The 16553-nt window shown below is 40.1% G+C and overlaps 1 protein-coding gene across 1 annotated transcript; it reads left to right on the top strand.

Moving 5' to 3' along the window:
• Positions 1-236: 236 nt before the first annotated feature.
• On the top strand, positions 237-14652 carry LOC131811828 (uncharacterized). The gene is made up of 9 exons (XM_059140768.1): positions 237-320; positions 1497-1724; positions 2225-2431; positions 6383-6613; positions 7501-7654; positions 8925-9034; positions 10084-10197; positions 11453-11599; positions 12472-14652. The coding sequence occupies exons 1-9, from the start codon at positions 237-239 to the stop codon at positions 12604-12606; spliced, it is 1410 nt and encodes a 469-aa protein (XP_058996751.1). The 3' UTR covers positions 12607-14652.
• The last annotated feature ends 1901 nt before the right edge of the window (positions 14653-16553 follow it).

Raw genomic sequence — 16553 nt, 5'->3', positions numbered from 1 at the left:
CTAATTTGGCAATTCTTTCTGGGGTTTTTCTGTGTGTGTTGTGTGTGTGTGTGTTTTTTTTTTTTTCCCTTAAACGGAGATTATAACTTCCTTATTTTGTTTCCTTAACTTTCAGCTATATATTAGTAGTCCCTTACTGGAGAGTTGTCATTCCTTACCTCTCAGGGATCTCCCCATCGACTAAAGCTCTATCTCCCCCTTTTTCTTTCTCAGTGAGTTGGCTGCTTCTGTTACAAATGGACAACTCAGCCTTTGAGATGCATGAAGATGCAGCACAGAATACTTTTTCTACGAGGAAGATGGACACCATCTCCAGAATGGTAAGGTTCAGACTGACACCTTGAGATTAGCTCCCTCCAAACCTTTATGCAGGGTCAGGAAAGAATCCCTTTTTAGACCAGCTTTCCTCAAGTGAAAGGTAGCATCTCCTGCTCTGGACATTTCTTGATTTGCTTTCCGTCTTATCAACTCCTAGCTCACATCTCCATTAGCTTTGTAAGGGGTTCAACTTTTCATGAATTTGTTGTTCATGGTATTAGTGAATTGGTTATTGTTCAGTATAATATCCTCATACAATGTAAAATTGCGAATGTTAATCAATGATTATACTATACAAAATATACCATTTAAGGATGTTGACATGCTAACATCTGTGTTCGATTTATTAGTAATCAAAGCTATGCCTCCTTAGAGAGGAATTCAGAGGGCAGTGGACAGGAAACCATGACATTAGCACTTATAAATGCCATTTTGTGGTCAGAGGAATGAGGGCAAATTGGTTCAAAAGTTAAGGTGTGGATGGTAACTCACAGAAATAATACTGTTGTTTGTAGCATGTGTTTGTAATGTGATAAACGAGGAAATAGTAACACAGCAGTACATGGAAATATTGGACTTGGACTTGGTAGATGAGTTAGTAGTAGCTGAGACAGGTCATCCATGGAAGGGGGTGTCTAATGAAGCTATTTAAGTGAAGGAGGGAGGGAGAGTGAGGCGAAGATCTATCAGGCCAGTTGTTTACTGGTACGTTACTTTCCCCAGGCCTATTACCTGTTCATGTGATTGCATGGATTATTCTGGAACTAAATGATTCTTGAAATCTAGTCTTTGTAATCTCTTTAATTTTCAGGTGAAGAGACTGGTAAACAGGAGCTGATTGGCTGCACTCGAACGCATTTTCTGTACAAACTTAACTGGCTCCTTAATTTTCTAATCATTTATTCTGTGCCTCAGCTTTTCCTATGTTTATTGTTTTTCTTATTTATTTGGGTGTCAGGCAAGGTAAATGGGATGTGTGTGTGTGTGTGTGTGTGTGTGTGTGTGTGTGTACATTTGTATTTACTTACACTCATATTTACACATGTATTATTTTACTGAGTGTATTTATCCCAGAAGTGCATTTTTTAAGTAAAAGAAAATATAAGCCAAAGTGAGAAAGGATGCAATATTTTTAATGCATCAAGAGTGGAAAATAATGGCTTTAAAATTTCTCTTAGGAGAAGAAGAGGCAGTGGTCACTGATGAGCGTTTTCCTGGTGTGTCTCTTGGCCTGTACCGTCACCACGGCAGTAGGAGTACTGATACTTTCCTTGGTTTATGTTCACAACTCTCAGCCACATTCACAAGTCCACCTGGAAGTCCGGCCTCTGCAAACAACGGTTCCCGTAGTGCAAAAGGCTGTTGATCCAAAATACCAGTTTCTTAATCATTTGCCTAAATCCAAGGTATGAATCACACATTTAGCAAAAAGGATCATCTATTCTAACAGTGATTTCAAAACAAACCTCCCATTGCCTGTTTACTAAGCTTTGTTCTCTTTTCACTGGAAGGAACGGACTGTGGGCCATCTAGAGGAAGGGAGGTGAGCCACAGAGGAGAGAAGTGTTGGCTTGACACTGGCCCCAGGAAGAGATTTTCTGTCACTGATAGCTCCGTGTCAGCCCAGAGGGGAGGACTGCAGACAGACAAATGCAAAGCTCTCTATTCTCTTGTCAAGATACATGTTCTTTTCATGTCTAACAGGGTCTCAACCCACCATTCTGTAGGCACTACTGTCATTCCTAGAGTCTTGTAGACCTATTCTTCCTCTTCCCTTCTGGGCCTCCAGTCTTCATCCGCTCACCACTGTCTTTTCTGTTTTGCCTACCTCTTACTCTGCAGGCCACAGTGGCCTCTTGTTCCTCAGATGACCTCCGTGTTGACGGTTGCTTGTCTGACATTTCAGGTCTTTGAATTCCCTGGCGGTGCAATCCAGTGGGCCCGGTATAGGAACAATGTCAAAGACTACCTCAGCATTGAAGAAGAGGCCTTTGGCAGCAGCTTGAACAGTCAGAGATCACAGATGACTCTGGGGACCCTGAGAATAAAAAGCAACGGTCTCCGGGCCCCTCACTGGCACTTCAATGCTAATGAACATGGCTACCTTGTACAGGTATACCCAGTTTGCCTGTGTTCTGCCCCTCAGTGTTTATGCTGTGTGTCCTCAAGCTATTATCTTAGTTGTTGTAAAACCTACTTAGCTAAGTGACAGACAACACCCAGGCTTGGGCTGTGTATTCAATTAGATTTGTTAGCAGTGGCCTGAAGCATTAACCTGTTTGTTGTAATTATTCTTGGCATCACTGTGAACCTCTTTCTTCAGCATGAAATAATTTTTCATTTGCTATTGTTAAAATAAGATCACTTTTCCATCTCTTGAGCCAAAGCTAAAACTTGTAGCTCTGATCCAGTGATCAAAGAGATGGCTGCTTTCTTCTAAGGAAAAAAGCAGTTTGCTGATGTTCAGCCTGGAGTCCCCAAGATCAGGCCAATTAGAGGCACTTTTGTGGTTCAGACTTGATAGAACTGTCTAGGAGTCAAGTGATAGAGAGCTAGAGGTGAAATGAGCGTTCTCACTTGAATTTCAAATATTTCATTAATTCTAGAAAGTATTGATTGTTGCATTCTGTAGTCCAGATACTGGGAGAGGGATAGTGACTAAGTGCTTGCTCACGGTACTTCAGACTTTGGTTTTACCCTGGTGATCCTAATAATAGATCAGCCAGTGTTAAGTGACATATTTCTGTTGGTGTTAGTAATACCCCTTGTTTATGCAATTCATTCAGTTTTAGAATTTACAACAGAAAGAGAGATTAGAGTTTCATCTGTCTGAGACCAAACTTCTTATTTCTTATGAACAGAGGCTCAGAAGGATTGAGTTTTCTAAAGATAAACTGTAGTTGTTGGCCTGGGACAAGTCCATGTTTTCTGCCATTTTGTCTTTTTCCACATATACAGAATATGTAAAAGAGGACTGTCTTGGGGCACCTGGGTGGTGCAGTCCGTTAAATGTCTAACCCCTGGTTTTGGCTCAGGGTTTGATCTCAGGGGATGAGATGGAACCCTCTGTTAGGCTCTGCGCTCAGTGCAGAGTCTGCTAGGCCCTCTCTCTCTCTCTCCCTTGGCCCATCCCCCATAAATAAATAAATCTTAAAAAAAAAAAAGAGGACAGTCCCCAAAAGATTAGTTTCCATGGCTCTGGCTGAGCAGTGGCAGAATAACAGGAGGAAGGAAAGGCACGTAAGTGGAAGGAGACCCTTAAATTAAAACAAATCTCAAGTAGGGAAATTAGTGGAAATTAGCCCGGAGCATGTTCCAGTAGATAACAGGCCTGGAATCCAGCTCAGTCTGGAGAACTGTTCTGGAAAGTCCAGAGAGAGTTTCTAATGTGATCTCCTAAATGTGAGCTAGAAGGTGGTCAAGAGGTATAAACTTCCAGTTATAAAATAAATAAATCATGGGATGTAATATACAGCATGGTGACTATATTTCATAATATTGAATTGTAAATTTGTAAGTGGGCAAGAGAGTAGATCTTATAAGTTCCCATCAGAAGAAAAAATTCTAGCGAGGGTGATGGATGTTAAAACTAGACTGGTGGGGATTGTTTCACAGTGTAATATGAGTGTCAAATCTTTGTGTTGTACACCTGAAACTAATAGGATGTTGTGAGTCAATTACATCTTACTTACAAAAATATAAAAAAGTTCAACTCTAAAGGAAATAAATGTGGCTAGAATATTGTTTAGATCCCAGAAAAATTGTAGGATCCCTCACATACATGGTAAGGAGCCAGTCAATAGGATGTGAAGGAAGTCTCTCTACTGCATACTCACCCACGGATGTTGCTTTCGTATCCAAGTGTCTTCATGAAAGCCGTGAAAGGAGTAGCCCGGAGGGAGGCAGGGCCACCAGGTTCAGGGCCGCTGGGGTGACCAGAGTGCATGGCCCTGTTGTGCATGGCCCATTGGCCACGGGGCTGCTTCTGCTGTGGGTTTGGAGTAATTGGTACCCTGGTATGCATAGAGACACACTGCTGCCGTGGACTTGGAGAGAGCACTTTAGAGGTTCACCTTTCTCCTGTCTCTTTAATACTCATCTGGAACTGAGTTGTACACATCTGTGTAGATACAACAAAGACTCCTTTTTTTTTTTTTTTTTTTTTGCCTTTCTCAGAGATAGTGTATTTATTTATTTATTAACAAAAAATGTATTATTTGTTTCAGGGGTATGGGTCTGTGATTCATCAGTCTTACCCAATTCACAGCACTCACCATAGCACAGACCCTCCCCAGTGTCCATTTCCCCCCACCCCATCCCTCCCACCCCCGGCCACTCCAGCAACCCTCAGTTTGTTTCCTGAGACCAAGAGTCTCTTAGGATTTGTCACCCTCTCTAGTTTTGTCTTGTTTCATTTTTTCTTCCCTTCCCCTATGATCCTCTGTCTTGTTTCTCAGATTCCTCAAATCAGTGAGATCATATGATAATAGTCCCTCTCTGATTGACTTATTTCATTTAGCACAATACCCTCTAGTTCCATCCACATTGTTGCAAATGGCAGGATTGGGGGCTTTTTGATGGCTATATAGTATTCCAGTGTGTGTGTGTGTGTTTGTGTGTGTGTGTGTGTACACCATATCTTCTTTATCCATTCATCTGTTAAGGGACACTTAGGCTCTTTCCATAGTTTGGCTATTGTGGACATTGCTGCTATAAACATTAGGGTGCATATGCCCCACAAAAGACTTCTTGTAGATGCTTCCCTAATGACCAACTCTGGAAGAAATAATATTAACTTTTCTACTTACTTTACAGAATAATATTGTTAGAGATGATTAAAGAATGAGAAAAAGGATTTTGTATAGGTGGAATCAAAGCATGGTGTAGTATGCATTACAAGTATAGACTTCCCTCCAGCCTCTGACAAGCACCATTCTATCTCTATTTCTAGATATTTTGACTAGAGAATTAAGTTTTAGGGATCTTCTGTACAGCAATTTGTTTGTCATTAACAATACTGTATTGAACACTTAGAAATTTAAGAGGGTTGGTCTCATGTTAAATGTTCTTAACACAATTCAAAAAAGTGTAGACTTTGTAGCTAGACTGCTGGAGGCCCAATTCCCAGCTTTGCCATTGACTAGCAGAGTAATCTTGGGAATATTGGTCATTCTTTACAGATTCAGTATTCATTATTCAGTATTCAGATTCATTATTCAGTATTCAGTATTCAGATTCAGATTCTTTACAGATTCTCTATAAAATGAGGATAATAATAGTACCTGCTTCATAGCGTTGATACAAGGGATGATTGAGTTAAGACAGGTAAAATGCCTTAGAAGAATATCTGGACACAGAGTAAAAGCACTGTGTTATTACTATTAGTATTATTATTAAAATTGTGTGCAGACTTTTTATCTAGGAAATAATGTGCATCCGTATGCATACATATGGAAACATGGACATACACGGACGTGCACGTCAGCATGACCACCTGTGAATACGCACACATGTGCTTGTAGTCTTTTCAAACTCTGAAGCATGAACTTAGAATTCTAAATTCTCAATAGAAGTGATATTGCCCCCTGGGGAGGGGAGCAAAAACTTTAGAAGGTAAAACGCCTCACTTTTTTTATGTGTAAAGGTCAGATATGCATGTAGTGCACAAGCACGATGAATGTAAGGTGTACCCAGATTAATAGCACATCTGTAGTGTCAAAATTTCATAGGATGGTAATTAGTTATAAAAGATTAAAATGGTACCTTATAAGAGATGTAATGAGGGCCCCTGGGTGGCCCAATTGGTTGAGCAACTGCCTTCAGCTCAGGTCCTGATCCTGGAGTCTGGGGATGGAATCCCGCATCAGGCTCCCAACCCATGGGGAGTCTTCTTCTCCTTCTGACCTTCTCCCGTCTCATGTTCTCTCTCATTCTCTCTCTCAAATAAATAAAGGAAATCTTTAAGAAATATATTTTAAAAAATTGAGAAAAAAAGGTGTAATGAAAAAGATTTGAGAAACATTGCTCTAAAGTGACATTGTACGTGTTTTCTGTTATGTTTCAGGGGACGGCATGGATTGGGGTGGTTGATGATGGTGGTGTAGTTACTACATACAATGTTACAGCTGGCCAAGTGATCTTCTTCCCTAAAAATACTCTACACTGGATCAAGAATGTGGGGAACGAAGACTGCTTTTTCTTACTCTTCTTTTCCACACATGATGAACTTCAGACACTGGATGTTGATGATGTATTTTTTTCTGTACCTGAAGATATTGCTTCCAGGTCACTTAAGGTCTGTACCACTACTGAACACAAATCCTTCTTTGAGGGTTTGCATTACATAGGTACAAAGAAAGCATGAGTATTTGTGTTTCTAGGGTAGCAGTTAGTAGGGTAAGATTTGGGTAATGAACTCAAGAACATAACTTGTATTCCTATTAAAGATACATGACTTGTTGAAACTGACTTAGTTTTTACTTTCCTTTATGAAGGAGTTCTACAGGAAACTATAATGAATTGGTAGAAAAGTTTTGATAGCGTTAATAAAAATGACTGTAGTTTGATCTCTGAAAAGATACACGCTCATTCAGGGAGAAGTTTGCTGCAGATGATGTAATTGTTTTCCTAATTCAATGCAGAGAAGCCCATTGTTTTCCTGAAGGAAAGCTGCTTTGGTCTTTCTAAATACTTCAGTTATCATGGAGGGGCTGCTCATAGGGCTGGGTGTAGAGGGAGAGGGCCAGATGCAGATGCTAACGATACAAATGGGTGATCAGAAGAATTGGTAATGGCCATAAGTAGCAACTGGAAGAAATTCTGTGACAGATTTAGAAATCTATCTAGAGATTTTGAAATTGACCTCACAGCAGATCCTGATTGAATGTTATAGGGAGAAGTGGAAAAAATGAGTCATTAAGAGAATATTTGTAAATATGAAAATGAGTGTGTATTTTTATAGGATTATAATGATTATAAAACATCAACACATTAAAAACCAACATGCATTGAAAACTTGGAGGATTTTTATGACTATCACAGTCTCAGGTTGACTGAGGTCAGTTTCTTTGACTGGGCCACTGAAAACCACAATGGTGCCCTATCCTCAGCTACCTACCCTTCTATTACTAAAATTTGTGGAATGTTTCACAAATATCATGTATGATTTCTTATGTGTTTCAGCCTGAAGGTGGAATTAATTTCATTAGAACGTTCCAGAAGCAGAAAGAGGACCAGGGTGTCAACCTTCCCCCCAACTTGGCAGAACTGGTTATAAATCCTAGTTATGTTCAGTCTCCAGAGAGTCTTGTGTGGAGATATTTTTATGACCTTAAAGGTATAGTATGTTATTTTGCAAAATCTTTCTAGTTAAGTGTTGGTATATGTAATTACATAGGCGTTGGATTGATGTAATGTGTTTTGTTTTGTTTTTTATAGTAGGTAAAGTAAAGAGGAGTTTGAAAAAACACATTTCTTTAAAGAATAGGAAATGAGAGAAAAAGAATGGAAGCTAAAGAGAACGTAGTAGAAGATTTCAAAGTGAGGGGTGTGTGTTGGGACTGGAGGTGCGTCAGGAGAAGAGGCTGATGAGAGAAGAGGGTTTAAGAATGCAGGTTTCAGGGCGCCTGGGTGGCTCAGTGGGTTAAGCCGCTGCCTTTGGCTCAGGTCATGATCTCAGGGTCCTGGGATCGAGTCCCATATCGGGCTCTCTGCTCAGCAGGGGGCCTGCTTCCCTTCCTCTCTCTCTGCCTGCCTCTGTCTACTTGTGATCTCTGTCTGTCAAATAAATAAATGAAATCTTTAAAAAAAAAAACAAAAGAATGCAGGTTTCAGAAGCCATGCTGAGGAGTTTATACTTCATTTTGTTGGGAAAGAGGAGCAATTAAGGGGTTTCAAATAGGAGATTTTATTTTATTTTTAGTTTTAAAAGATTTTGTTTGTTTATTTGACACACAGAGATCACAAGTAGGCAGAGAGGCAGGCAGAGAAAGAGAGGGGGAAGCAGGCTCCCTGCCGAGCAGAGAGCCTGATGTGGGGCTCCATCCCAGGACCCTGAGCCGAAGGCAGAGACTTTAAACCACTGAGCCACCCAGGCCCCCCTCAAATAGGAGATTTAAAATTAAGTTTTAAATTTTTAAATTAGGTTTTGTATTTTTTAAAAAATTATTTTATTGAAGTTACTATACATAGAATCTTTTTTCTTGTAATGAGAATTTTTTAAAAACAATTTTATTTATTTATTTGTCAGAGAAAGACATAGCAAGAGAGGGAACACATGCAGGGGGAGTGGGAGAGGGAGAAGCAGACTTCCTGCCGAGCAGGGAACCTGATGTGGGGCTCAATCCCAGGACTGAGATCATTGGGATCATGACCTGAGCCGAAGACTTAATGACTGAATCACCCAGGTGCCCCTGTAATGAGAAATTTTAAGATCTTAGCAACTTTCAAATATGCAGTATAGTATTATTATTTATAGTTGGAATATTGTACATTACATCCCTGTGACTTACTTATTTTATAACTAGAAGTTTGTACCTTTTGATTCCTTTCATCCAATTTGTGGATGCCTTACTTTTGTCTTGTTTTTTAAACTTCCTCTGACTCAGGTTCAAAAGAATATCAATTTCCAGGAGGAGTAATACAACTGGCACAATACTGGAAAAATGGAAGCGAACTAAGCTACCATGAAAAAATTTTTGGTGAATTCCTGAATCAGGTAATTGAGAAAAAAAATTTTTTTTTTTTTACAGATTCTACTTATTTGTCCGAGAAAGAGAGAGCAAGAGAGCTTGGTAGAGGCTGGCGGGGGGAGCGATGGGGAGGGGCAAAGGGAGAGGGAGAAACAGACTCCCTGCTGAACAAGGAGACCAACTTGGGGCTCAATCCCAGGACCCCAGGATCGTGACCTGAGCTGAACACAGATGCTTAACCAACAGAGCCACTTAGGTGCCCCAAGAAAAAAAAAATTGATGATCACTAAGATGGATGGAAATATGAGATTTAGATTAGATTCAGCCTTCTTTTGGAAGAAAGGCAAAGGAAAAATCTAGTCAAACATTACTAGATTTGATTAATGGAAACTATTCATTGAGACCATAGTGTGAATTGGGGAGCCTAACTTCCTGGTCTGGATAGTTACATTAATGAAAAGACTGGATGCTTGTGAGATTTCTCTTTCATTTGTTTTTAAATGCTCAACTGGGGGTGCCTGGGTGGCTCAGTGGGTTGAAGCCTCTGCCTTGGGCTCAGGTCATGATCCCAGGGTTCTGGAATCGAGCCCCGCATCGGGCTCTTTGCTCTATGGGGAGCCTGCTTCCTCCTCCTCTCTCTCTCTCTCTCTCTCTCTCTGCCTGCCTCTCTGCCTACTTGTGATCTCTGTCTGTCAAATAAATAAAGAAAATCTTAAAAAAAAAAAAAAAAGCTCAACTGGCTGCATTGCATAATGACGATGAGTTCAATGGGGCCATCAAATCCCCTGATTGAAATCCCAGGTCCACCACTGTCCAACCCTAAGTAAATGGCTTAGCCAATCTATATTTCAAATTCCTCACCTGCAAAAAAGGAGGGATGAACACTACCAACCTTACAAGTTTGTTTTAAGGAACAAGAGATGTAATAAATATAAGGGTTTAAAAAAAATTGTCATGTTCTCAGTGAGGGCTGCAGAAAGAGAAGCTGTAATTAGGATGGTTAAGTTGAATGGTTAAGTTGCTGAGTGGGATGTTTGCTAAATAACTGGATTTGTATGTCTTTTCCTTTTTCAAGCATCAGAATGCTCTCACTTTGTGTACACTCAGAATTTATAACAACGGATTACGACAGCCGCATTTTCATTTTAATGCAAATGAAATGGGATATGTAATAAGTGGATGTGCAAAGGTAATTTCTCCATGGACAACTTCTTGAACTTTCCTTTTTAATGCAGAAAGAAGCAAACAGGAGGTTTTTCTTTGTTTTGGTTCATTTGTTGGTAACATTGAAAGACTTGGTGCTAATGGCTTTCTAGACCGTTTCCATAGAAAATACCATGCAGGCCATGCTGGATAGCTTCTGACTTTGATATTAGCATGAGAAGAGGCTCAGCCCGTGTCAGAAATGAGAAAGAAGTTATCACGTAGGGTGAAGGGTTTGAAACATTTTACATTTTCAGAGTTTCGCATTTTTAGGGAATACAAGGTTTAGTGTGCTGCTCTTTGGGGACTGTGACATCACTGGCGTCCTCTCAGTGTGACGTACATTGACGTACTAAGGGTGGCCACGTACTTTGTTTATGCGGGATCCTCCTGATGTACACTTATCTGGGTGAAACTGGTGACTCTTCAGAGAGTCTTGGTTTGGATGGTCAGTTATATGGTTATCATGAGAAAAGCCAAACTGAATAGCACATTATGGTAGTGACTTGACCGTAGTTCTTCTGGACCATCACAGGGCTCCCTGGGGAAGTCAGCGATGGCCTACCCAGGTCTAAGTGGACTTCTAGCTTGTTCCTGTCTCTATCCTGATGGAAAGAACCAAACCAGACTGAATTGCACTTGCTAGATCTTCCTTAGCAAAAGTTTTTTGTTTTTATAGGTGAAGGCTTGGATACATTGGAAAAGGGCATTGTAGTCACTCCCAAATTCTGTTTCAAGGATCAGATGTTATTTTTGGTGTGCTGTGTGCTCACGGGCGTGCATATGTGTGCACATTTCATTTCTGATCCTTTTAAGGGGAGCTATTAGGGTGCTGCTGTGCTGGAAGGCTGAATTTTCCTGAGCAAGTCAGGAGGAGGGCATAAGGGCAGAAAAACAGTGAGATGTGAGCCTTCTGCTTGATTAGGGGATTTATAATTCTTCACTAGAACATAGTGATCGATGCTCTTATTGCACGATGTTCCACAGTGTTGAATTCACTAATGCGTTTTGAGGAGCATCTACTTAAATAGAGTGTCTTTTGACTTCTGGGGGGGCTACATCTCAGAAACAGGAGATTTTATGTAAAAGATGGCCTCTATTTTGTCCTATTTACCCTCCCTAAGAAGTCCCTTTATATCTAAATGTTTTTATTCATTTATTCTTCATTATTAATACTTCTCTTTAATGATTATTTGATTCTATTTGCTTAACTTCAACACAGTTTGTCCCCCCCTCTTTAGGTGGGCATTATTAATACTCAGGGTATCGTGGAGTTTGATGTTCACATTGGAGATGTGGTATTTTTCCCCATGGGAACCCAACATTACATTAAGAGCACATGTGATGAGGATTTGCTTTTCCTTCTTGCCTTCAGCACCGGAGACCAGGTGAGTATAAGACAGTTCTAGAGAGACTGGTGAGTGTCTCTGATGGCAAAATATCCTGCTAAGCAAGGTATCTGGACCACAGGAGGCCCTCAGTAAACGTGAGCTGAATGAATAAATGAATGAAAGGCAGAACATATGTGAAGAGGAGGAGAACCAAATAATCTCATCTGGTGATAAAGGGATTATGTATATCACATTTTCTCCTAATTCCCCAAGTTCCAAACCACCTGAGAAAAACACACACACACACAGACACACAGAGAGAGAGACAGAAACACACAGCGAGATAGTTCCAGAAGGCCAAATTGAGAGAGGCTGACTGAGAGAGTTAGCATCAGAGAGGAAAGAGCTTGATAGAGAAAACAAGGACAGATGGTCAGACCCAACCCACTGGACAGCCAGGCCAGATAGGCAGACATTATCAACCCAGAGGAGGTGGGCTGTGTCTGGCTGTGGAGTAGGAAGGCCCATTATTTGGCAGCAGTGTTTGCCTCTGTTGTGGGCTGCTGGGCATGGAACCCTGAGAAGCCCTTTTGTTTCTAGTCCCTGCTCATGGGAAGACAGAGAGGGTCTTCCCTTATCAAAGGAACTCCCTTTCAGTAGGATAGACATCCCGTCCAGAGAAGGTTTCCAATGCCTCAACACCTCTAGCCATCAACTGGACTTTCCTTATTCTCGGAATTGAAAAGTTGAGCTCTGTGGGGCAAAGGAAGACAGGCTTACAAGGTGACCATTCCCAGGAGTTCATGGTGGCCATAAAGTTATACAGCCAAGTACCCCACTGGCTTGCAAGTGCCATGATGGCTGTAAGATCTTTGTAGGAATCTGAGTACTTTGGTGCTGATGTATCCTGTTTTGGTTTCCACTACCAGTTGCAAACTCTTGACATGGATGATTATCTCCAGGCCACAGCAGACCACATCCTGGCCCAACTTTTCTTCAAGAAGCAAAGTGAATTTAAGAAGATCCCCAAATTCAAGGAGGACCAGGCAATCAACCTGCCGTAGATTTGCCAATGAGTTCATACTTATTCTTCCTTCCTCATTTGTTCTTATTGTTTTTAAAGAAGGACCACTTTGCTAATAAACCTGAAGCTCTTTATAGAGCAGAAGTGGGAAAGCAGGTGCAAAACAGCCCTGTGAGCTCATTTAGCTGACAGTGATGCTAGGCAGTGGATGCTAAGGGAGCATTTCAGTATCCTCTGTGTAGATTAGTAGATCTATGGAGGAGACCCAATATATTAAATTCATATATTTTTGTATGGGTTTTAGTGTATGTGTATGTATTTATTTGTTTTCCTTTTGTTACTTCAAATTTTATTACTCTAAGTGAAAAGTCATTTTTTTATCCCTATCAGCAAGTCTTACTACCATGCATGTATTTTTGTCATTCATCACCATGAAAGGAATTCAGCCTATGTACAAGGTGCTGGAATCAGATACCTCAAACCTTGTCTGGAGAGTTCAGAGGCTGGTGATCCCTAACCCTTTTGTTGTATGAAGTAACTTTTTACGATGGCAAAATTTTCAAGGACTCACTCATTTGACTGGTTGTATATTTTCTGTATATTAGCTGAGAAAATAAAATATCCAGTGATGAACTAATTATAAATTCAATACTTTCTTTGAATATATTGAATTTCATCAATCACATCAGCAACTATTTACATTTGAGGAGCAGTCAGCCCTATATTTGAGAAGCATATGGTTTATTTAGTCCATTGGCAATGCTGGCTATGTATGTGGATTCAAGAACCTCTTGCCCTCATTGGAAGCTGGTAGGGGCTGGTGGTCTCCAAGTTGAGGGTCATTGTGTTAAGTAGAAAATAACTTGTTCAGATTTAATCTGTGCTGGGTTTTGTTTACAATTTATTTTAACAGGTATTTGTTTTTGTTTTTTAAAAATATTTTATTTATTTATTTGATAGATTACAAGTAGTCAAGAGAGGCAGGCAGGGAGAGAGGAGGAAGCAGGCTCCCCGCTGAGCAGAGAGCCCCATGCAGGGCTTGATCCCAGGACCCTGAGACCATGACCTGAACTGAAGGCAGAGGCTTTAACCCACTGAGCCACCCAGGCAACCCTTAACAGGCATTTGGTACCCCTGCATTATACTTGGGTACAGCTGTTAGTTCTGGAGTATACAAAACTAATGCCAGTTAAGACTAACTATATAAACTGTAGACTAACTGGCGTTAGTCCTATATAAAATTCTCAAGTCATTGTAACTAAGTTTTAATGCTTTTGACCCCCTCCCCCACTTCAGATACTCTCCTGATACCTAATGGAACTTTTAGATGTCTTAGGATGTTTGTTGCCAGGCTGAAAAGATCTATATGTTCCCTTCTTTCTCTGTCTTTGTTTTTTATTTCTGTATCTTCCTGTCTGGAGTGCTAGTTCTGTTGCCTACAAGTACTGAATTCAGTGAAAATCAGGAATAGCTCACTTCTAGCATGAGGAAGTAGCCATCTACATAATGTACCTAATCAGACAACAGAAGGCCCGTTACCACTTGGAGCTATTGTGTATTTCCCTATTGCCTTTTTCTGGGAGAGGCAGGCAAGATCAGAACTTGGTAGCGATGGGAGTTTTGTGGTGGCAGTATTGTTTTGAAGAGACTTTATAGGGAATGAGTTCATGTCCAGGAATAGGAACATAGTTGAGAAGATGCAAGGAACAGCACAAGGAAATAGGTATATGGAAAGAGGCTGTCCAGGTAGAGGGGAAATAGTCATTCAAGGAAACTAGCAATGTGTGTAGACAGATTTTATCTATATAAGTTTTGTTTTACTTTAGGAACTGTTTTGTATACTATGAACTAGTTCATAATCCATTCTCTTATACCAGGAAATACTGTATTAGGTTTTATTTTATAAAGATTTTACACATCTTTGTATATTATTTTGCCATTGTAATTTTGAAGGAAATCTGTTCTTAAGGTCTTATGTATTTGAAGCATTATTGGTTTCCCTGTATGGATCTTTGAAATATGACTTAGGAATCCAATCCACTATGTATTTAAAAAAGAAAAATCTTAAAAATAAAAACATCTAATGAAGCCAATTCAATTGGAATATTGTCAGTATGTTATTTTATGGGGGGATGTATTTTTAACTTCTTTTTTAAAGATTTTTTATTTTATTATTTATTTGACAGAGAGAGATCACAAGTAGGCAGAGAGGCAGGCAGAGAAAGAGGAGAAAGCAGGCCCCTGCTGAGCAGAGAGCCCGATGTGGGACTCGATCCCAGGACCCTGAGATCATGACCTGAGCCGAAGGCAGCGGCTTAACCCACTGAGCCACCCAGGCGCCCGTATTTTTAACTTCTATTGGGATGCTGATTTCTAGTTTTCATACCATTTTATTCTCTAAGGTGACTTAGTCCACTTACACTCAAGTGCTTTTAAGCTTTTTGTTATATCAACTTTATTAATTACCAAATCAATAGATTAAAGAGTGAACTGCTCAATTAGACTGATCATTTGGCATCATTCATGCAAAACCCAGACATCTGAAAACTTCTTTAACCTGAACCCATCTTAACCATTTTATATATACAGTCTATAATACAGACATAGTTAATTCATTTGAAGTGGTGTCAGTTGTTCTTAACTGTTTAAGAAATCTTTAAAAAGAGCTTTCCTTTCTAACAGCACTTTGAATAACTGAATGGAATGAATTAATTTGAATAGAGGACCTACAGGTTAGGTAAACAGCCCTGAATGTTCCTTATTGCTTCTAAGTCGTGGAGGTGGTTATAAAAAGTGTCTTTGTTCATACTCTCATCCTTCCCTATTGAAAAGCAATCAGGCTGCTTTTTATCACCCGGCTGATTAAGGAAAAAGAAAATAGTTCAATGTTACTATACAACTTGATTCCCAATGACTGTATTTTCTTAACGTTCGAAAACGATTCAGCAGTATATTATTGCTTTAAAAAACTAAAAAAGATCTTTATGGGGCACCTGGGTGGCTCAGTCGTTAGCGTCTGCCTTGGGCTCAGATCATGATGCCAGGGTCCTGGGACTGAGCCCAGCGTAGGGCTCCCTGCTCTGCAGGAAGCCTGCTTCTCCCTCTACTCCTCTCCCTGCTTGTGTTCCCTCTCTCGCTGTGTGTGTGTCCCTCTTTCTGTCAAATAAATAAATACATATTTTAAAAAATTAAAAAAAAATCTTTATATATTTTGGATACTAACCCTTTATCGAATATGCCATTTACAAATATCCCCTCCCATTCAGTGGGTTGCATTTTGGTTTTGTTGATTGTTTCCTTTGCTGTGCAGACGCTTTTTATTTTGATGTAGTCCCGATAGTTTATTGTTGCTTTTATTTCCCTTGCCTCGGGAGACCTGTCTAGAAATACTATATGTTGCTACATCTGATATTGGAGACATTACTACCTGTGCTCTCTTCTACAATTTTTACGGTTTCAGGTCTCATATTTAGGTCTTTAATCCATTTCGAATGTGTTTTTATGTATGGTTGTAAGAATTAAATAGGTGATGGGGATTAAAAGTGCACTTGTCGTGATGAGCCCATGGGTTTATGGAAGTGTTGAATCACTGTATTGTACACCTGAAGCTAATATAACACTGTTTGTTAACTATACTGCAATTGAGAAACTAAGAAAGAAAGAAAGCCTCCAAAAAAAGTCACAGTGATTTTGTGCTATGATTACAAGTCACAAGTGGTGTCTCCTCCACAGTCAGCACTCATATTGGCTTTATGAACCTGGTGTGTTTTCATTTTGGATCACTGTTCCTTTGAAAAGAAGACCCTTGAAAGTTCAGAGCAAAACAGTGACGACTAATGAGATGGGAACCTGTTTTCTTCATTGTGTTGGGTCCGTAATCAAAGAAGTGAGACTGATACAAAGTGAAGGTCAAGCCAAGCTTTATTTCCCGCCAAGCTTTATTTCCCGCCAAGCATCGAGAATCCGACCAGCCGGGACCGCACCTTA

The sequence above is a fragment of the Mustela lutreola genome, chromosome 11 (assembly GCF_030435805.1).
Source record: "Mustela lutreola isolate mMusLut2 chromosome 11, mMusLut2.pri, whole genome shotgun sequence".
Classification (NCBI taxonomy): Eukaryota; Metazoa; Chordata; class Mammalia; order Carnivora; family Mustelidae; genus Mustela; species Mustela lutreola.
This window is presented reverse-complemented; position numbering and strand designations above follow the sequence as displayed.